The sequence below is a fragment of the Taudactylus pleione genome, unplaced genomic scaffold (genome assembly GCF_031769625.1).
Source record: "Taudactylus pleione unplaced genomic scaffold, aTauple2 ptg000093l, whole genome shotgun sequence".
NCBI lineage: Eukaryota > Metazoa > Chordata > Amphibia > Anura > Myobatrachidae > Taudactylus > Taudactylus pleione.
Window position 1 is genome coordinate 5,778,286 of NW_028284495.1, and position 23,172 is coordinate 5,801,457.

Below are 23,172 nucleotides of genomic sequence, written 5' to 3' on the forward strand. Positions count from 1 at the left end.
CATTTGGCACACCCCAACTTAGGCAGCCTGCCGAAGGCTTCCTCTCCCCTCCTCACAGACGCGGGGCAGCCTACAACTGCTGTCCATCTGTCTTAGAGGGACATTGCTCCTGCTTCCCCTATATCTCATACAGCCGAGTGTCAGGTCATAGTTTTTTCCTGTAATATATGCAGAGTCTTGTATAATTACTTGTTTCAGACACTTCAGTTTACTTTTAAAGTTTATTTTCCAACTGTCTGTTACTCAGTTTGTAAAAAAGAAAAAAAGGTTCATTAGATCAATTGTTAGTTTTAGTAAAGCAGTTCTCTGGATAAGTGTGTGTGTTCCAATAATTTGGATTTACAAATATGTGTGCCATTGGGAATTCCTCTATGGCTACCCAGAAGAGGGGTGCTTCTATGTTGAGAGACAGTTCCTGCACAAACTGTCAGGAGAAATTGTCTAGTTTGGCACAGGATCATGATGTGCTTTTTGGGAACACAGCAAGTGGTTTCCTCAGTGGTGGCTCCCCTTCCCCCTCCTGCAGGAACCAGCTTGTGCTTCCAACCTGTCCCAGGCCAAGTTGTTCCAGGTCTTTCTCTATTGATGGATATTCCGCCGATCTGTCCTCTGGCGGTCGCAGTCCATCCCATTCCGGTTGGATCTCCATGGGTACAGGGTTGTCTCAGTCAGTACGGGGCCTAGCAATTTCTACCCCTTTTGCAATAGATGTTGTAATCTTCGTCCACCCAGAGATCTTCCAAATGTCAGAGCTTTACTCAGTCGGGATAGGTATCGGACTCTGAGGTTTCATCTTGTCCAGAAAAGGAAATTACACAGGACTCAGATCTAGAGTCGTCCACCATTTAGGGTGACAACCTAGTCCTATAAATGTGGAGGCATTAACCGATGTGGTCAAATCTACCTTTTGTCATTAGGTATTCAGATAGTACCCCTCCTCAATAGGCACCTTACTTTAAGCGCAAGAAGTAGAAGTCTATCTCATTTCCTTCCTCCACTCAACTAGAGGATCTCCTGGCGGAAGCTTAGACTCATCCAATAAAAGTTTTCCAGATATCAAAACAAATCTTAACCTTTTATCCCCACCCTTCTACCGACAGAGCAAAGTGGGATCACCTTCTCTTGTGCATGCTCATATAGCGAGACTGGAGAAATCTACCTAGTACATTTTTTTCGAATGCATGTGAGCTCTACGTTCAACTCTCGTTTCAGCTTGGGTGACTAAAGCTTTGGAGTGGTATTTGGATGGAAGATCGACATTTAATAGGTCGACAGTGCCAGATGTCGGCATGGTTAAAAGGTTGACATGTGCAAAAGGTCGGCACACAAACAGTCATCACATTTTTTCAACAGTTTTAGGGTTAGAAACTTGGGGAAGTGTTAGGGTTAGGCTGCCGTAGGGGACGGTTAGGGTTAGGAGTAGGGGGAGTGTTAGGCTAATTTTAGACACTAGGGGGATGGTTAGGGTTAGACATCAGGGGTAGGGTTAGGCACTAGGGGGAGGCTTAGGATTAGGTTTAAATCACAAAATAAAATGTGTCGACCATATTTGTGTTAACCTTTTGAATGTGTCGACCTTTTGCACTGTTGACCATTTGTCATCTTTTTGACCTTGTCGATCATCTGGTGTTGACCTATTCAATGTCTGTCTATTATACCACACCCCTTTGGAGCGGAAAGTACAGTCCCAGGAAGAGAGAACCCCTCGCTCAGACTTAATGTCCGTTATAGACAATATTCGGGAGCGACTTCTTAAGTTGAAGAAGAAGCTATTGACTCCAACTTCCTCTAGAGTTTTGGCTTTGTACGCAGAACATCATTAGTTGTCAGTTGCCCCTCCTTGCCGTCTTCCTCTCAGGCCAGACCTGTCTCAGGGCCCATGCCTCTAGCCTGATCCTACTCTGCTATCTTTGACAGTATGGCTATTGAAACGTCCCTCCAAAAGGCATATGGGGTATTTCAGACACAGTAGTGTGCACTATGATATGCACCAGAAACCAGTGTCGGCGGGCCTATTTTGACTGCTGCTCCTTGATGAAAATTGCATCCACAGCTGTCATCATTAACATTGGCACTTACGCTTAGTACATGTTGGGTGCAATAGAGCCATCAGAAACAGGTGTCCCTTCGTCATACGCACACACAATAGCTACACTCCCATGAAACAGATCTCTTGCGTCTGTTTGCAAGGTAACCACCCAGCTGACAGAGAGAGGCTTATTTCACTGATAGAGAGAAGCGGCCCACGCAGACGATGGGTGTGCGGGATGCAGACCATGTGCAGTTTGCTAACAATCACTAAATGAGTCCGCATGTGGACTTGCGTTCTACTCAGAATCGGACCCTATGAATGTAAATTACATCTGGATAAAATGTACAGGTCAATGAGACAGACCTGTTACTCTGTTGAATCGTCTATTGCACCACAGTTCTTGAAGTCAGTAATTAAAGTGACACAACCCTACCTGCTGTAAATGACTGTTGTACGTATTATACCTACAGTTGAAAAGCATATTTAATTTTCATTACACATCGTGTTTATTGCACCTAGAAACATATTACATTTTGTAATTCACATACATATATATACATGTACATGTGTATAATAACACACACACACACACACACACATACATATATATATATATATATATATATATATATATTATGCATGCATAGATTTGTGTGTATAAATGTAAGTATATATATATATATATATATATATATATGCATAGATTTGTGTGTATAAATGTAAGTATATACAATATATTATATATATATATAATAATTTATTTATTTATTTATTTTTTTTATAAATCTTTTTATGTCAAAAATAGTTATATTACAATGCCTTTCTTTGTATCATTGGCCTAAAGACTCACTGTAACATGTTTTTTCGGCAGACTCACTGTCACGCAAATTTCTTCTTTCTTTAATCAGAAAAATATGTATAAATTCTTCCCTTAGGAGATGTAGATATGTGAATGATGTATTGCTTAAGTGTAGAACATCTAAATGTTCTTGACCTCTTTCAGGAATGTACTTAATTCTGTTCCCGTGCTCCTCTATTCCGTAAATACTTCTTGATCTCAAACCTTATTACATAAATGTGGGAATGAGAAACCCATTGTAAATATGTCTGTTATTTTGAGCTCTGATGATAACAGATGAGGGAAATAATTATTTGTGCATTCTATAATTAGGACTCAAATGATGCTTCTTAGTCCAGGTTTTTCACTTTGATCAAGGGTACCCTAGGTTTGAATAGAATTGTATATCCAATGGACCAGTCATTGGTCAGAAGCAGATGTCATTTCCAAAAAATATTCATCAGGATGGAAATGCTCAGTATGTTTTATAACATCAAATTTAATCTAGCAATGTATTTCAATACAAAAAGAAATGTCAAATTGTTATTAGTGTTATTTTTTGTCATTATTATTCTCTTCGTTTTTTGGGGGTAATCATTGTTATTGCAGCTTTTAGCTGAGCAGTATAACCTGAGTCTAAAAGCCTTTTATAGCCAACAACATAGAAGAAAGTAGCATTTGGACCATATAGTAAATATAACTTAAGGTGCATATCCACTTACCGACTGTGAAATGAGAGCACGATTACGACATTATAATCGTGCTGTCGTTTCACAGTCTGTGATGAGCATATACTGAACGTTCAGTCATTCAGTGTAGGCACATCCATCATCCCCGTACATGCTGAACCCGATGTGATCGTCAGGTTGACCAGCATGTACAGGGGATGATAGATGTCAAAAACGACCAGCGGACCTGCGCATAGCTGGTCGTTTTTTACATTTACATGGCCCGATTTGCAGACGATTAGCAAACGATTGAATGATAATGATGTTGTTGTCATTCAGTAGGCCTGTTTAATCGCCTAGTGGATACGCACCCTTACAGATGTTCAGGAAGTAAGAGTTTAGTATACAAAAAAACAATTTCTTCAGATGTGTCCTCACTCACCTAGCGTTTGTGCGTTATATGACACAAGATGCTAGTCGTGACTTAGATGTCACACCACTGATATCCAATTTCGTACTTTGGCGTATTTTTCGCACCTTAGTCGCACACCAGAAGACTTGTGTATTTGGGACTTACGTGGAATTTGCAATTTTTTCACAATTGTAGAAGTATAAATACACACTATGCTGCATGGTGCTGCTCAGTCACATTAGTCCCTGGTCTCTTGCATTTTTTCTCACCAGTCGCGATGGTTGCTGCCCTTGGTCAGGCTGTGTAAGCCAAAGCTTACTCAGCCTGGCCGGCTCCTGGTCGCTTACGAGACAAGAAAATCTGTGTCCAACGACGCAGACCCTGGCCTCTACACTCCCAGGAAATGGGGGCGACACACAGCGGGGAGGGGGTGCCACGCCCATTCCCCAATGGCAGCAGACTGTCACTCACCTAACGTTTGCAGCTGTATTGCGTGCGAGAAAGCAGGACCCGACCTGCTCATGCGCAGTTTTCCTAACATCAGAAAAATGTGTGAATACCCGAATTACTGTCCGTACCTGAATCAGGCCCTTTGTATGGAAATCTACTAGTGGTGTACTGGGTACGCATACTTTGTGCTTTATCACTTTAGCAGTGTGAAAAAGTCTCAAATTAAGTCAAGTATTGAGCGGAAAAGGCGAATGGCTTGCGATACGGGGATTTGTGGCGCAATAGAAGGTGTAGGTGGACATGTCTTTATCTTTTACTGATAAAGAAATATAAAGCAAAAAGTATCAGGTAGGCAGTAGGTCTGTAGTCCAGTCTTCAAGGAACTGTACCAGTACATGTTTTCCAGATCTCCTCAGTATCACACATGAAATAATTAGTTCCAGCTGGGGATCTTTTAAAATGTGTCAGCCAGTAAAGAATACACCTGTGCAACAAATAAGAGATCTAGAAAACATGCACCGTTAGGGGTCCCTGAGGACTGGAGTTGGGACACACTTTAGATGTGTAAGGTAATCATTGAAAATTACATAATTACATAGAAAATGTAAAAAATGCGTTTTATCATATAGTTAAGCACAACTTTCCTCTATATGACTCTGAGGGGTAAATTTACTAAGATTCGATTTGGTCCCGTTTTTCAACTCTGATAGGATCAATCAAAAATGGACGTTTTTTTTTCACTTAAAAAATCGGGAATTTACCAAGGTCCAGGTTTTGACAGGATCATTTTGATTAATGGTGTATTTGGTCGATCCTGTCCGTTTTGAAGTCCCGATTTAACCGCCCGAATTTCTCTCCCGAACAAGCAGGCTGCACATTTCAGTGAAATATGTGCAGACTGTTTTTTTTTTTTAATTATTATTGGGGTTCTTTTTTTGTGACGTGAGGTCCCCCCCCAGATCGGCCTCGGACTTGCCAGCCGTCCCTGGTACCTAAAATTACGAGGGAACAAAACGAGTAGGGTTTCACCGTAATTTAGGTACCATCACCAGGCTGCAGGGCCAGTCCTGGTTTTAATTATAGGGGGGGGGAAATTGCGGCGGAGTTCCTCTATAATTAAAACCAGCACCGGACCCTTTCTAGCGGGGGTGCTGATTCCACAGCCAGGGGAGCCCTTTCACCGGGCCCCCCAGCCGCAGCATAAGTCCTGACCGCTAGTCAGCCCAGGCCAGGGATCCCTGGGCAGTTGGGGACCCCCCAATAAAGGGGGCCCTCTCTCCAGGGCACCCCTGGCCTAGGCTGATAGCCCGGGACTATCCCCGCCACCTCTGGGCGGTGGGTGGCGGGTTGATAGTGTATGTGGTGTGTAAAAAATAGAATTAACAACATTGTCTTTACAGTCGAACTGCAGGTCCCAGCAAGCCACCTTCGCATGCTGGTACTTGGAGAACCACAAGTACCAACATGCGGGGCATTAAGGGACCGCTGGTACCTGTAGTTCATCTGTAAAGAAATGTGTAAAAATAACACACATCACACACACCTTAAAAGTACAGTTTTATTACATACATACATACACACACATACTCACCTACATTACCAGGAGTGGTCCCCTTATCCAAAGTACAAAAAAACGAAAATCGTGATCAACGCAACAGTCAATGGCGGGAACCGCAGAATGAACTTTAGCAATCTGCGGCTCTCCATTGCCTTTAGTGGAGGAGCCATTTATTGGCTGAGAGAGACGGGGGCTCACCTCTCTCAGCCAACGAACGCACAGATACGGCTCTATAAAGGCCGAAGCCGTGTCTGAGCGTTTCATTCGGGAGATTTCAACCATCCTGGTTCTTATCTGTTGCGTGGATCGCGATTTTTGTTTTTTTGTTTTAATAAGACCTTGGATGCTTACTTTGGACAAGGGGACCACTCCTGATAATGTAGGTGAGTATGTATGTATGAAATAAAACTGTTCTTTCACATTGTGTGTGTTGTGAATTTTTTTACACATTTCTTTACAGGTGAACTACAGGTACCAGTGGGTCCTTAATGTCCCGCATGCTGGTACTTGTGGTTCTCCAAGTATGGGACCTGTAGTTGCATTGTAAAGACAATGTTGTTAATTCTATTTTTTACACACTACATACTTTATCAACTTTCCACCCACCGCCCAGGGGTTGGGTGGATAGCCCCGGGCTATCAGCCTAGGCAAGGGGTGCCCTGGAGCGGGGTATCCCTTTATTGGGGGTCCCCAACTCCCAAGGGATCCCTGGCCTGGGCTGACCAGCGGTCAGGACTGATGCTGCGGCTGGGGGGCCTGGTGAAAGGGCTTCCCTGGCTGTGGCATCAGCCCCCCACTAGAAAGGGTCCGGTGCTGGTTTTAATTATAGGGGGAACCCTACGCAATTTTTTCCCCCTATAATTAAAACCAGGACTGGCCCTGAAACCTGGTGCTGGTACCTAATTTACGGTGGAACCCTACTCGTTTTGTTCCCCGTAGTTTTTGGTACCAAGACAGGCTGGCAAGTCCGGGGCTGATCTGGGGGAGAGGGGGGACCTCACGTCATTTGTTTTTTTTAATTAACCCTTAGAACACACTTGCCATTCAGAAACATACACAAATCACACTGATTTGTGTGTGTTCGATGGCAGCTCACAGCTCAAGAGGTGGTGCATTTAAAACTTCTATTGAGTCCCTGATTTGAGTGTAAAACAGGCGACTTTAGCAAAACGAATAATGGTAAATTCCCGATTTGTATAAAAAAAGTGAAAAGTACTTCCAATTTGAGCCGATGGTGATATAATTTCTATTGTTCAAAACGGCCAAATTTGCGGCATTAAACCACCCGATTTCAACCTGAAAAAATTAAGAAATCATCCGACTTTAATAATAGTAAATTCCCGATTTGCAAAAAAGTGGTGATATCACCCGAAAATGCAAATCGGGACCAACACGAATGTTAATAAATTTACCCCTGAGTGTAAATCTAAATGAAATAATTGTTGCTGTATTGTTAACTATCAATTTTACATAGAGCTAAGCAATGACTTGATACCAGCAATAAGTAAATAATGCATATTACATTTCTCAGTATATCTCAGACTTCAGAATGTTTTGAGAAGAATCAAAATGAACTGAATTTTATGGAATTTGTAATCCTATAAATAGATATGTTATATATCCTCTGCGCGTGTTATATAGCTTCAAGAAATCTTTGCCAGCTATAAAGTTCAGATGTAGGCTGTTATGTGAATAAGTAAGAGCGCATTATTGGAGACCATTGCACTGCTTATGACCTATGTAAATAGCTTCCAGCAAGGGGTTCAGGCCACATTACACCTCTGACTTGACAACGTTCCAGCAGTAACTATTGTGCAACTAATTGTAACTTGAAAATTAATTACACTATTGATCTATTTTTTCACGTTTTTTCTTTTAGATGTCGCAAAGTTTGTCTTCGGTTTCTTCAAGGCATTCAGAGAAAATAGCAATTCGAGAGTAAGTTATTTATTTTCATATGAAAAAAAGATATGCTTTATCAGTGGAATTTCAAGATATATTAGTCATGTTGTTTGATTACAAAAAAAAATATTTTTTGTTGTTGAAATTTTCCTCCCGGTTCTTGTTGCCCTCCTATACTAGTAGAATAGGTAAAAGCATAGACTAACAGAAGGGCTGAAGTCTAACTACATTGGTAGCATGCAAGTGGTGGCATCTAAGAGTTCTCCTAAGGTTCTCCCGTTTCCCAATCTCCATCCATTAGAACAAGCACGAGGCAGTGGGAATCATATGTCAGGATGTGTAAACTGGGATCACAGGTTATCTGCCTTGTCATGGTGTGGTGGGCATTAGGGATTTTTAAGGATTAATGTTTAACCAGAGAAGGTACCTAGTGGGTATAAGAAAATAGAGCCATTGGACTACTAAGCATGTTTTGTTTTTTGTTTTGTTTTTGTTTTTAAATGAAACTTAGTGCATTTTATATAATCAGGGGAAAAGGACATGTGTTTGCTTCCATATAAATATTTACAGATGTCTCCACATACACCTATCATCAAATCGGTCAAAAAAGCCCCTTTTAGCGTTCCATGGACTTTGCGGCTTAGCCACGCCAAATCACTAATTTTTACTTAGTACATTATAAGCGGACTAATACGCAAAATGGAGGAAAGAGTACACCTTCTAGGGTAAGCAGACAAAGTACAGGTCCAATATGAGTGATCATCACCATGCTTCTGTGACTTTATACCAATTCCTTTGCGAAAAAAAAAACTATTAATCCAAAGTACCTAGTAAAAAGTATGTAGTCTGTGTAAAAAGGCAAAATACAGGTGCAATATGAGTGACCTGCTACATGCATCATTATGTTTTATCTGCAACTTTATACTAATTCCTTTGCAACAATAAAACTAATCCTAAGTAGCTAGTAAACGGCACACTATACGCAAATTGAGGCACATAATTGAGAAAAAGTAGCAAAATAGAGTAATAAGTGTAGAGCACAGTGTAGGAGGACACATCTATATAGCCGTAACCTACATGGTCTGTAGCTTTCGTTTCCTATTTAAATGTGCCACCTGGCTCTTATTATTTTCAAGACACGTGCCCTATGATGTCCTTGTAGGGCCTGGCTGACAAATTTTTTTTTGAGGTTAATGGGGGCAGAAATGTTAAATACTGAGGAATATGGCAACAGAATATCATTGTATCTGAAATAACAGATATTCTGTGCTGAATTTGCTAGCATTGGGTGTTTTGCTGATACAGGTGCATGGCATAGCCTTTAAAGTTGACATGCAGGTTACCTTATATGACAGAGTTGCTAATAACATTCACAAGCATGGGAATAAAGTTCCTGTACCTTGGCACAAAGCTTGGGCTGTTGGATATTCTGTTATATTGTTATGTAGTTCAGTACGAAGTGCTGATCACTGTTATTAGTGATTGTATAGAGTCTGTTTGTAGAATTGTTTATTGGTTACAATGGACAAGATGTCTGGTGTGTAATGGGAAAATTCTATCCGTCTGATCACAACTTTTGTCTTCAGTATTTTCTGTCCTGATAAACTCAATTTACTTACACATTATTCACCACTCTTTTACATAAGGCAATGTGTGCTTTGGGTTCAGTGGAAAATTAATGGTAGAGATGGGAATCCCTTATGACTGAGGAATAGCTGATGATAGTAAGGCCAGGTATACATCAGAACGATGTGTATCATGACCGACGGGATGAGATGTCAATTGGCCGTACACACTGAACGATATAGCACACGATTGCGTGCTATATCGTTTATGGCCACATTCAGCTGTATGCTGTGGGTCGCTGGGTCGTCACATCTGGCGTGCAGCACAGCAGATTGGATGACATCGAATTCAGCGGACGGGAACGCATGGTAGTGCATGCACATCAGACAATGTGTACAATATGTTGCTCAAATCCGCGAGATCTGAAAACATATCGGCTGATGTGTACCCAACCTTCTATTTTTAACTGGAAAGTGGTATTTAATTTCCGGTAAAGCACTCTACTAATTTGCTATCCAGCATTATTGGGTCTATTGTGTTCATACTTCTCTCTACCATAGTAGCCAAAACAAATTTACTTTCTTGCCAGACTCATGTGGATGATGAATTAATCCATTTAACCACAATGGATTGGATAAAAGAGAGAACCTGTCACATTCCTATTACATTACATTTTATTTTATACTGATGTAGTAATATGAATGCTATAATCCATTTTAGGACCGAAAGCTTCATAATAAATATTATTATGAATATACTCGTATATACTCGAGTATAAGTCGACCCGAATATAAGCCGAGTTACCTACTTTTACCACAAAAAACTGGGAAAATTTATTGACTCGAGTATAAGCCTAGGGTGGGAAATGCAGCAGCTGGTAGTGCCCCCAGTAGTAATTCTCCCTGGTAGTGCCCCCAGTGGTAATCCCCCCTTTTAGTGCCCCCAGTAGTAATCCCCCCCTGGTAGTTCCCCCAGTGGTAATCCCCCCTTTTAGTGCCCCAGTAGTAATCCCCTCCTGGTAGTACACCCAGTGGTAATCCCCCCTTTTAGTGCCCTCTGTAGTAATCCCCCCCTGGTAGTGCCCCCTGTAGTAATCCCCCCTGGTAGTGCCCCCTGTAGTAATCCCCCCTTTTAGTGCCCCCAGTAGTAAGCCCCTCTTGGTAGTACACCCAGTGGTAATCCCCCCTTTTAGTGCCCCCTGTAGTAATCCCCCCCTTTTAGTGCCCCCAGTAGTAATCCCCTCATGGTAGTACACCCAGTGGTAATCCCCCCTTTAGTGCCCCCTGTAGTAATCCCCCCCCTGGTAGTCCCCCCCCCCAGTAGAGAGAGACGTAATAAAAATAAAAATCACTTACCTGAAACTCCCGCTCCTGGTCCCGCCGCTAACATCTCCTCCGGCCGCTTTGCATGGGAGAGACGTCATTACTCATGACGACGTCTCTCCCATTACCCACTGCGGGAGCCGGAAGATGGCTCCCGCAGTGGGAGCAGCAGCAGCCAATGAGAGTCTGACAGACTCTCATCTGCTGCTGATTACACCAAACACACAGCTGCCGGCTCCGGCGGCTGTGTGTTTGTGCTGTGTAGCGCTGACCGAACTCCGAATGTGCTGAAAAACTCGGCTTATACTCGAGTATATACGGCAGTAATCCTCTTATATCTATGTGGCAAAAATAGACAGTTCTTTGCAATAGTTTGTTAGAGGCAAAATATTTGAAACTTAACTTTGTAGAATAAAATTCATGTAGCAATTCAACTGGTGAATTTTGAATGAAGAACTGAGATCAGTTTGGTGGCTACCTTGGAGTCGGCAACATGTGGCCCAGATCTAAGTGGATAAGACAAATGACACTAATTAAAAAATATATCTTAGGGTATTGCCTAATTGAAAGGTTTACAAATGCGGTCCTCAAGGCTCCCCAACAGTTCAGGCTTTAGAGATATCCATGGTTGAGCACAGGTGGTTAAATCAAATTGTCTGAGGTACTAATTAAGTCACCTGTGCTCAACCATGGATATCTCTAAAACCTGAACTATCGGGGATCTTTGAGGACCGCGTTTCGGAACCTGTGGCTTTAATTGTTTGTATGTACTTCAAAATATTGTGTGTTATTTGTATTTATCAGTGCATTCTTATAGCAGCCTTACTACTTAATTATTATTTTTCAATGACTAATCAAAAACATTTCAGCAGAATAAATGAAAATTGGAATGGAAATGGAAATCTGTAGTTTCCCTTTATATATATATATATATATATATATATATATATATATATATATATATATATTATCTCACCAAATGATAATAAAATAATATGCTTATTATTTAATAGGAATTTTTCACCCCTATATATTTTTTCACTTTAAACTACTTATCTTTCACGTGGGCCCAAAATGTTCTTTCAGAACATTTTGGGGTAGTTGTGTTCAGTGGTATTACTGGCTTAAAACATTTCTTCTTGTTGAAATAAATGGTACAGTATGCAATATAATAGGATGCCAGGGTAACATTTAAAAGTAATGTATACAGTTATGTCTAAGTTTCTGTTCTATAAATAAGCCGTTAAACCACACGCAAGACATGAAGTTTTTATTAGGAAAAATAAATTGCTTGTACAACTGATGCCACCATACAAATCCTAAAATATATGTACATGGGTGAATATTTACAGACTCATGTCTTTAAATTTAATGCTGTTTAGATGTTAAAAAACTTGCAACTTTAAATTTTGATTTAACTGCTTAGGTTTCATATACTGCCTTCTTCAGAATACAACTTCCTAACTGCTTTGCAAAGAAGAGATTTATAAAGATAAATTTGACATTTGTTTATTTTGCAAAACAATATTTATTAAAAATCATTGAAGCACTATTTATATGCATTCAGGCATGTCTACTTATTAATATTTGTTGAATAGTTAAAAATAAATCTCTACCATACAATATATATTTCAGGAAATTGACAAAACTGAAACAAAATAAAATTTTCTCGAACAGGCAGCATTCTGTACACTGACCTAAGAGCGATTCACAAATGAGGTTTCCCTCCTGTAATTACCCTTATTGTATGCAGCGTGAAGGTTGTGCTTAATTAAATTCGCCCCTTAGAGGTTAAAGAAACATGAACAATGTTAGTATTGTATACCTAAACATTCATAAAAATGCAACTCCTGGGTTAAATGGCAAATCTGTGAAGTTATATTTTGCTAAATAATAATCTTAATGATTTGTAGATAAATACATTAGACCTAATGCAGACTTTGGCCCGTATTCAATTAGATGCGAAAAGTTGGAGCCTATTGTACCTTCCGCCGCATTCACCTGTTTGAGATGCGAAATCGCGCATGCACGTCCCCGCGATTCGCTCTATTCAATTACAGAACAGGCGAAAACTTAAATAGGCGAATGCATTACAGGCGGAAAGTACTGAATAGATTGGGGAAATCAGTATGTACCCCAAAATAAGACGCTCTGACACTGGAAATCATTACAGATGTGTACTATTAGCCCTAATAAACATACTTTGTGTCCTTAAGTTGTGTTAAAAGCTTTCTAGAAGCATATTTGTAAAAGTGGTGAAGAATGATAGTAAACAGTATTGTTTGGTGAAAATAAATAGTCCAGTAAAATTTGGGGTACTTGAAAATGGGTGCTAGCATATTATTATGTTTCTAAAGTGCACTTTAAAAAAATTTGAAAAATCCACCTGCTGCTAGTACCTGCAATCCTAAAAACTCCTGCCCCATTTATACAGCCCCCCAAGAAACCTATTTTGCTACTTTTTATTCTTGTCACCCACTTTTTTTATTTTTTGCCCCAAAAATTACCTTTTTTGGGGGTGTTCTGGTTTTTTTTTTTTCTGATTTGTCCTTTGGGGGGCTGTCCAAGGGGTTCTGAATCAATTCCCCACATTTGCCCCCCAAAATAGAGATTTATCACTTTTTTCCTCCTGTTTCAGTGCATTGATTTTGCACTTAGGCGAATTGGTCCTGGAATTGAATTTGGAGATAAGACACAAACAGGCGAAAAGCTGCAAAAAGCACAAATATTTTGCCAATCACGGCTATTCGCCTCTAATTGAATCCGGCCCTTTGATGGAAATTGAGCGTGTGCCCACACTTTGTCTGCATAGAAAAGATGTGTTCTGTATATTTGGCAATGTCTATATGCTGTATGCAGTTGTACGCATCTTGCGCTTCCCCGTATCCCTATGGGCAGACTTGATTTGATATTCGTCATCATCATCATTGCACACTTGTATCAACTATATACTTGATGCAAAAGCTGTGCCTAGAAAGAGGCGCATCTACTCTTACAGCCAACTCTGCCCATGGTTCCATCAACATCCCCACAATGAACTTTGCCTAGATGAGAAAGCCCCATTACAGCCATGTTACACCTATTCAGTCATAAGTATAGATGTGCATAAAATGCGTACCACTCTACATTGCCCGTAGTTACTTCTACAGCTCTGAGAGCATCGGCAGTGCTATATCACACAAGATATGCTCCGAGAACATGCATATGTTCAGCATCAAGCCCACTGTCTTTCTATCTGTGCTGTGCTCATATATTTGTATTAATGTGCTGTTAAAAAGTTGATATTTTATCCAGCTAATAGGTGTCCCAAGGAGAATGTTTAACGCCCAATATGTCTTTGAAATTGGAAGCCACATATATTTTTATTATCAGTTTTTATTTTTACAACCCCAACTGATTAAATTATAATCAGAGAATGTTTATCGTAGTGCATCGCTATTGACTTTGAAATCTAATTTCCCTACTTTAGACCCACAAACAAAACTCTGCGTTTTTTTAATGTTTTATAACAATATATTTTTTTTACGTTGATAATAACATTATTAATTTAAAAATGTATGGATGATTGAGTTATATTTTTGGGGGCATGCAGTTATAAGGTTGACATGTCGATAGGTAACATGTCCACACTATCGACGTCTGAAATGTCGACATGTGAAATCCCAACATTGAGTTACCGCCGCTCTGTCAGAGCTCAGCGCCAAAACTGCTCCACACATGACTGCCAGAAGACTCCACTTGAGACGCTTCTGCCGCCTGTGGCAGGCAAGTCACCGTTAGACCAACAGAGATGGTTTGCTGACATGTCGACATTTCAGCAGATTCCACATGATAAATGTTGACATGCTAAACATGCCTACATTCCGACGGGGTCGACATTATAAATGTCGACCCTATATACCACACCCTTTTCTTTTTTATGCTTTTCCTCAGTATGGAGTTTTTAATGGATGACCGTCCTTTCTTTAGCCTCAAGATTTTCACAGGGTATTTCCTGAATGGTGGCAGCCTTATTTTAAAATGTGGAAACAGTGATAAAGCCACTTTATAGTATTGACTAGAGATTTAATTAACTCAAATACCGAGATTCTCTAATGAGTTTACCTTGTTCCTTAAATTTAAAATTGCGTTAGGTAGCTATAAAATGATCAATGCCACAACCTACAGTACCAATTAAAAACAATTAGTTGATCCCTAATAGTCACATAATTAAAAAAAAAATACATGAAAGTAATGACATGAATTGTGATGAAGTGAATGTTTTTTGTTTGTTTTAATATCTGTGTGTTTTTTTTATTCACAGCTTCTTAGTTGGTGATTTGGTACTTATCATCTTGGATGAACGCCATGACAATTATGTGTTATTTACAGTCAGCCCAACATTGTATTTCTTGCATTCAGAATCACTTTCTGCATTAGATCTAAAACCAGGTGAGTTTAGTAAGTGTCATAAATATTCGCAGAGAAGTGGTACAGTGTGTGTGTATGTATGTATGTATGTATGTATGTATGTATATATATATATATATATATATATATATAATCCAGATTAACCTGCACTCAGAAAAGTATCAAATGCTTGCCCAGGTGCCCTCCATACACTATCAAGTGTCACAAATACAACCGCCAACTGGTGGCACTCACGGGAATTTGTAGTAGTTTAAATCATCCACTGCACGTCACAGGATATAATTTTCCAATGTTTCAGATCATATTTAATCTTTTATCCCGGATACAGTGCGTGCAAGGTCTGGCACTCCCTATAAAATAATTGCTTGACCGGGTGCCCTCCAAGGTATTACAACAGTCTTACATGCGGGTGGCACTCCTGGTATGGACAGAGACTCCAAGGCAGCTCGATTCAATAGTCCGCAATGTAAATAGCGCCAGGAGATAGCTCCCGGAGCTATTCAATTGTGCACGGTGTTTAGTCGGAGGATGCCCGTTTTCGCGACTAAACACCCTGTTTAAGGCGCGAGAACGGGCATTCCCCGACATAACTTCCCGGCGCGATGCTGTTTTCCTGGCGCTAAGGGCAAAAAACAGCCTCGGGCCGGGACTTTTGTCAGATGTCTGCTCGCATCCCCGGAGGGGTGCGAGAAGAAATCCTTAGTCGGGCTTAGCAGCGCGGTGTATTGAATAGCTTCGGGAGCTGATTCCTGGAGCTAATCACATTGCGCAGAATAGAATCGAGCCCAAAGTTTCAAACTTTAATCTAGCATTTTCATGAGGACTGCAGAAAAAGAACAACAACATCTTACCTTATATCTACATCACCACACAGCGGCAGCACGCTGAGCTCAAAGCGGAATCAGTCCCCCACCAGGTGGCGCTGTACATACACATCATCACCATTGTTATGGTGTAGATATAAGATAAGATGTTGTTGTTTTTTTCTGTAGTCCTGATGAAAAAGCTAGATTAAAGCTTTGAAACGTTGACTGTACTATATCGCTGCCTTGGAGTCTCTGATCTCTGTCCGTACCAGGAGTGCCATCCGCATGTAAGATATATATATATATATATATATCAAGAAATAAGAGGTGCACTCACCAGGGACTTTCCAAGCAAAGATCTTATATTCAAAGTCACATCATAAAAGTCAAGTCGACGTTTCAGCCATATACTGGCCTTTCTCAAGACTAAACCACCACCACTAAGAGGGATGAACTGCATGTTCATACATGCATATATATTTTTTTTTTACCATAAACATGCTATAAACTTTAGAACATCCTTGTAAATCTCTCCCAGCTGTGCTTCGTGTTTCCAATCCCTTTAAACACGTGCTCCTGTATACTACACATTTTAGGTGTGTTTTGCCAAAGAACAAGGTTTACTTTCGCTCAATGGGGTAATTGTAATAGACTGCAGGTATCAGCGAGTTCAGTGCGAGACTGCCTGATTTTATAAAGTAGTCGTCAGTTAAAAGGCATTTAAATGACTGCTACTTCAAAGCATCAGGCAGTCTCGCAGGGAACTCGACAATGCCTGCAGTCCGCAGGCTATTACATTTGCCCCAATGTATCTTATATTATTTTTTTGCAAGGCCACATGGCTCTATAATTATTGATTATGACTTTGTCAAAATGTTTCAAGTTTCTTGCAGGTCATATATTCAAATATTCATACTTTAAAGGAAATTTACCTTTGTTAAAATAAAGTATATTTAAAATGTATGTACACAAATGGACTTATGTGCATAGAAAATATTGTCACTGCATAGATGTAGCCATTAAACCTTTTCCTGCACATGACAAGTCTATCACAGTGAGGTGTAGCAAAATAAGCTTGGGTACAAAAACAGACTATAAGTAGCAGTAACCTTCTTGAAAAGTATCTACTGACTCTTTCTAAATCAGAGTTAGTATCAATGAGAAAACATTGAAAATCATCGACATTAGTGCAGAATACAAATCACTGTCCACAGCAAGCAGACCAGATACAGGAAAACCCTAGTATGGCAGAATAATAATATTACTGTAGTATGTATGTCTCAGATCTCCCTATATCTCTTCTCTGTCCTGGGTCTTACCATGGCTGGTGGGGTGGGGTTTCTCCCAGTGCCAACCTCCGTAATGAGACCCAACTACACATCAGTTAGGTCAATTGACAGCGTATCAAAAGGAAAGGAGGGGATGATGTGTTACTACAGAAGTGTTTGCGGGGGTTGGATTTGTTTAGTGGTTTTTGCACGAATGTGTTATTACAGAATAGAGAGGGGAAATGTGTAACTCCCAATGCGGCACTCAGACTGAAGAAAAAAAAAGTTATGCATCCTTGGTTTTCATACTGTATTGTACTTTACCAAGCAGTAGCCAAAATTGTATAGAATATTTAAAATGTTTGCTTCATAACAGTTCCAAGCTGTAACATATACTGGATTCATCTAGTGACAAAGGAGACGAGATAGCGAGGGCACCGAAAGTACAGATGTGTCCTTACTCAGCTTTGTTGTCAGTGCGACACATATTCACTTCAGTTTGGCCAGATATCGTGCTAAGGTTTCGCACTAGCTTTACTATTGTACTGTACGTAACATAGCACTTTCAGATACACAAAAAGTAGAATAATATTAGGGAAAAAGTAGCATCCTATTAGCGTGACGGCTTATTAACATACAGAAGATTGACAATGAGGCTAATTAGCCGCGAAAAGTGCCGTTTGGAGAAAAGTTTTTACCGATTTGGACTTTTCGCCTGTTTTCAACTTATCTCCGTATTCAATTATAGTTTTCGCCTAAGCGGAAAAAAAAACAGGAGAAACGTTTTCTCTATGTATAGGTGGGCGAATTGGAAGTGCAAAATCACTGTCTTGGGGTGCAAATGTGGGGTTTTGGTCCAGAACCCTTTGGACACCCCCTAATGACTACTCAGTCCAAAAAACTTAAAAACATATTTGAGAAAAAAAAAAAAGTGTTAGAAAATAGGTACAAAGTGGGGGGGGGGCCTGCTACGTTGGGGGACTATATGGATGGGACAGGTGTTTTTGGGATTGCACAAAGCTATAGCAGGTGTATTTGTAAGATATTTAAAGAGACTTCAAAATATGCTAGTACCCATTTTCATGTACCCCAAATTTGACCTCGGTACTTACCTTTTCTAAAAGATATTGCTTTCTGTCAATTTCCTGCACTTATGCATATAAGCATATAACAACCAATTCTGACACTTTAAAAACACAAAATACTTTTATTAGGGCTATTAGAACACTTCTATATTGATCTCTAATGTGAGTGCAGCTTTTTCAGGGCTACAGACTGATTTCCCCAAAATCTTAGGGACTTTTCGCGAGTTTCACTATTCGCATGTTTGCCTTTTTGCATCTTTTGGAATTGAATACAGAGATAAGCGGGGGCGCGCAGGGAAAAAATATCGCCTAATAACACGCGAAGGTGGCGAACACATTGCGGCTCAGCTTTTCGCGGTTAATTGAATACGGGCCTAAAACTGGAAAATCATGTTGTCATACTGTACGTGTCTGGTCATAGATCGCTTTATTATACTGAATGACATGATTTTTCCATGTTTATCCACATTGCTTGTTTTAGGATATACAGCAATGTTGATTTGTCTGAATGCTCTTTGCACCTTTTTTGCTAATATTATGTTATTCATTTGCTACAGCTGCCCATCCACTAGGCGATTAACCTAACAATTGAGCAATAACGACTGTCGTTATCTCTCAATCGCTTGGTAATCGCCCACAAATCGGGCAGTAAAATGTTAAAAACGACCAGTGATGCACGCGCGCTGGTCGTTTTTAACATCTATCATCGCCCGAACATGACGGTCATGATTTGGGGGATGATTTTTCTGCATGCACTGGACATCTGAACGTTCAGTGCATGCACTTCATCCCTATGGGGACGACGGCACGATTATGATGTCGTAATCGCGTTGTCGTCCCCGCATCTAGTAGTGGATGGTCAGCATAATTCTGTTCAAATTTTGTGCAATTGGAAGTGCTATTTTATTGCATGTTTCATTTTGCTAAAAAGGCATGTTTTCAGATCATTTTGCACATTACGAATAGCCTATAACACAGGTTCTCAAACTCTGTCCTCAGGACACCAAACAGTGCATGTTTTCCAGTTCTCCTCACAGAATCGCAAGTGAAATAATTAGCTCCACTTGTGGATCTTTCCAAATGTGTCAGTGAGTAATGAATACACCTGTGCACCTGTTGGGTGACCTGCAAAACGTGAACTGTGTGTGGTCCTGAGGACCGAGTTTGAGAACTACTGGCCTATAAAATGGCCCACCACTGTGTCCATTACTGTGGCGCAAGACAGAAAGGGCTTTTGAGAGATTTTGGGAAATCTTAGTAAGGACACATCTGTACAGTTGGAGCCAGCTACAAGACTGGAGCTGGAATTGGTGCTCGCACACTGGAGTATGAGCAGGGATTCGGAGGTCAGCTTCTATGGCTGTGCTAGTAAGCTGCAACCTATCTACAATCTATCACTGAGTAGAGAATGATCATTTGTAATCTTAGAAACTATCATTGTATGTTACGATGTTTAAGTATGTTTCACTGTGTCACTATACATTAATAGTGAGAGGAGTTTTTTCCCCTGCCAGCACCAAAGTGTCTGTTTCATGCAAAAACCTGACTGATCCTTTATTAAAAAAAAAAAATTGACATTTAACAAATATTTATATCCAAGTAACATTTCCATTAAAATGTAAACTAAACGGAAATAAAACCGTAGTTTAATGTTGAAAGTTCTAGCGTTAGAATAGTGGTTGGTAGAGCAGCTAGGAGCTGAGAGTTTACCTGGTTCAGCACCTGGAGAGAGGCTGGAACCAGAGCAGTGCTGATAATATACAAGCGTACAGTATAGTTGTAACTTGAAGTAGTATTACTTTTAATATGATGCTGCAAATGTAACTAGAAGATTGGTTTATTTTTTAATCTAAAAAGAATATTTTTATTACTATGGAGTTGCATGTTCCAAACATAAATATTATAAACTCTCCTCCATCATTAAATCCCCTGACCATTTTAGTGTCCAAATTTACTAATGGGTACACGTAAACTATTTCAGCCTTGCACACACTGGGGCAGATTCAAGTAGCCGCGAGGTTTACCTGCCATTAATTGTTCGGCCCAGAGCTATTAAATTGAGTGCAGATACCCCAGCACATTAAGCGCCAGAGAGAATCTCGCAGCTCACAGATTCCAGGCACTAAACGCAAATCTATGGGTAAGCGCTCGATAGCCCTACATGGAAAATGTGTTAAACCTGGAGATTTACCTGCACAGTAAGAACCGCGGCTAATTGAATCTGACTCCGCTTCCCTGCTGCAACCTGCATATGCTTCAACACGTGCTCTGTTTTTATGTGCACACTTTTATGAATTAGGCAGAGGACACTGCTAGATGGTGGTCTGTGATTAATACTTTGCGCTTCTTTTAGAAACAGACAGACACAAAGCCAGTAATCTGTAATGAGAACCAGTGAATAAAATAAAGCTTTGTTTCCTTGCTCACGGCTCTTCGTGGTGTAATTTGCACTTCTTTATCTGTTTCTGTTTATAAACTGGAACTGTCCAGAATATTTTAAATTGAAATGGGTTCATCTCACAAGACAAGATGCTGGCACAGAAAACAAATAGTGTGGTCTGTTGTTAATGTGCAAACCTCCCTGACCTTTGAAGACTGCTGACTATGAGTCAGGCAACCTCACAGTTTCAAGCATCCAGAGGCATGAGCCACTGCAATATAACTATAGACATACTAGCAATTTGTTAAGGTTGATAGAGAAAAGAGCAGTAAAATATTATAATCTCCATAAATAAGTTACATACTGTATGCTTCTGAATAGCCGCGTCTAGTTTATTTTTCCGTGAATGACAAAACTTAATTTCCATGTGCAAATATCAGATTATTTTATTAAGTCTTTAGTCAGATATTATTGACACTGCTCATTAAAGACACAGTAACCTCAAATGTTCTTATGTGATATTCTCATTCAGTCAGCACTCCATATGTATAATATAATCAGGTGCTTGCAAAAAAGTGATGCTAATCAATCTATAGAGATCCACAAAATTCCACAATCTTCATTTTAGTTTCTTTCATCCAAACTTTTGTTAACATCAGCACCAGACTTTTTTATGACAAAGGGAATCGTGTATCCCCAAAATGTCAGATTATGGAGTAAATAAAATGAAGAATAACTTTTAATGGTAGACCGATATTTTGTTGATGTTGATTTATGTCTAGTACAAAGTAATGTATATGCTAGTCGTGATTTCATACTATCTCTATGTACAGTCTGATGCATACTTGCCTACTCTCCCAGGAGTCACAGGAGGCTCCCGATTTTTCGGGGGACCCCCCACACCCATTTCCAAACAATTTGCGGGTCCGTAGGGTGGGGCGGGGCTAAATTACGTGAATTGCAGCATTTAGCCCCGCCCTCTCCTCACGGACTTGCAAATCGTGGGGCTTTCCTGTAAATGGGGCGGGCCTAATGACAACTATAGTCAGGCTCCACCCCCTGAAGAAGACAGCAGCCAGGTCTCCCCCGGGAACGTGCAGCAAAAATTCGGTAAGTATGGTCTAATGCTGGATACCCACTATGTGTACCCAGCGATGAAACGACGCAATGTATATTGATACATCTGGCACGCCGTACACACGGCATGATCCAGTGTACGACATCGCTATATATAATTACATGCCTCGTGTAGCAGCATGGCATCAATCATTACATCGTCCCATTTGCTGTTCAGAACAGCAGATTGGACAATGGAATGAAGGACCATTGCGAAAGACGGATCGGGCATACACACTGCACAGTCCGTATGATATATATATATATCGGTCCACATCAGAACGATCTATCGTATGACAATAGTGTGCACCCATCTTAATCAGTTCAAGGATTTGTGATTTCCTCCCTATTGCTTGGTTTCTAATAGTTTCAAAGATATTTTCACAACCCCATTGATGTCAGGCTGACGGATTGTTGGAGCAGCACTGTGTTACCTACCTCTGTTCTGGTAGATCTATATATGTCAATTTGAACTTTTTTTATTTTCTATCCAATTTCTCTATAGTTTTAGAACAAACATTGATTTTCTGAAATACTTGTTTATGGTTTAATACATAGGTTCTCAAACTCGGTCATCAGGACCCCAAACAGTGCATGTTTTCCATGTTTCCTCACAGAATCACAAGTGAAATAATGAGCTCCACCTGTTGATATTTTAAAATGTGTCAGTGAGTAATGAATACACCTGTGCACCTTCTGGGTGACCTGCAAAATGTGAACTGTGTGGGGTCCTGAGGACCGAGTTTGAGAACCTCTGGTGTAATAGATTTGTCACAACACTATGGTCTTTCAGCTGATTGCCCGTTTTCCTTTCTGTGCTGCAATGCATTTAACTGTTGGATTTCTTTCCATGCATTATGATATTACAAAGACGCTCAGCTCAAACTGCGATGTTAATCACGTAATACACCAGGCTCTGTCAAACAGTGGCTCCTATGATGTGGCAGCAAAACGACTCTTGCAGAAAAGATGTATGCTTTGTTGATATTCTGAGGACATAGTATTAGCTGTGCATACCTGTTTGCCAGTTCTCAAACACTTTAACTGATTTGAAGCTAATATTTAGAATATAAATACACACGTATTTATTGTAGGACATTAAACTTCACCGTTTATGTCTAAACTGAGGTAAAATAAATAACATAAAGCAGCAGGGGCTATCTCAGGCAATTGTCAAACTAACCCTGAAGGTTCTTCAAATATAGATTGATTTGTATTTGAAAGCTTTTTACACGCTGTGAGCTCTCTTGGACTTTTGTTGTGTCTTAACTTAACCTTTTACATTAATATGATGGAAAGTTAGAGATTCCAGATAGTAAAAAAAAAAAAATCTATCCATTAACATCTGCATTTCAGTCC

The 23,172-nt window shown here is 40.1% G+C and overlaps 1 protein-coding gene across 1 annotated transcript in view; it reads left to right on the top strand.

Moving 5' to 3' along the window:
- RB1CC1 (RB1 inducible coiled-coil 1) overlaps positions 1-23,172 on the top strand; it is a 132,548-nt gene that overhangs the window by 104,639 nt on the left and 4,737 nt on the right. The window contains exons 20-21 of the mRNA XM_088469541.1: positions 7,838-7,896; positions 15,052-15,179. Coding sequence (XP_088325667.1) covers positions 7,838-7,896; positions 15,052-15,179 — 187 coding nt within the window. The remainder of the gene's footprint in view (positions 1-7,837; positions 7,897-15,051; positions 15,180-23,172) is intronic.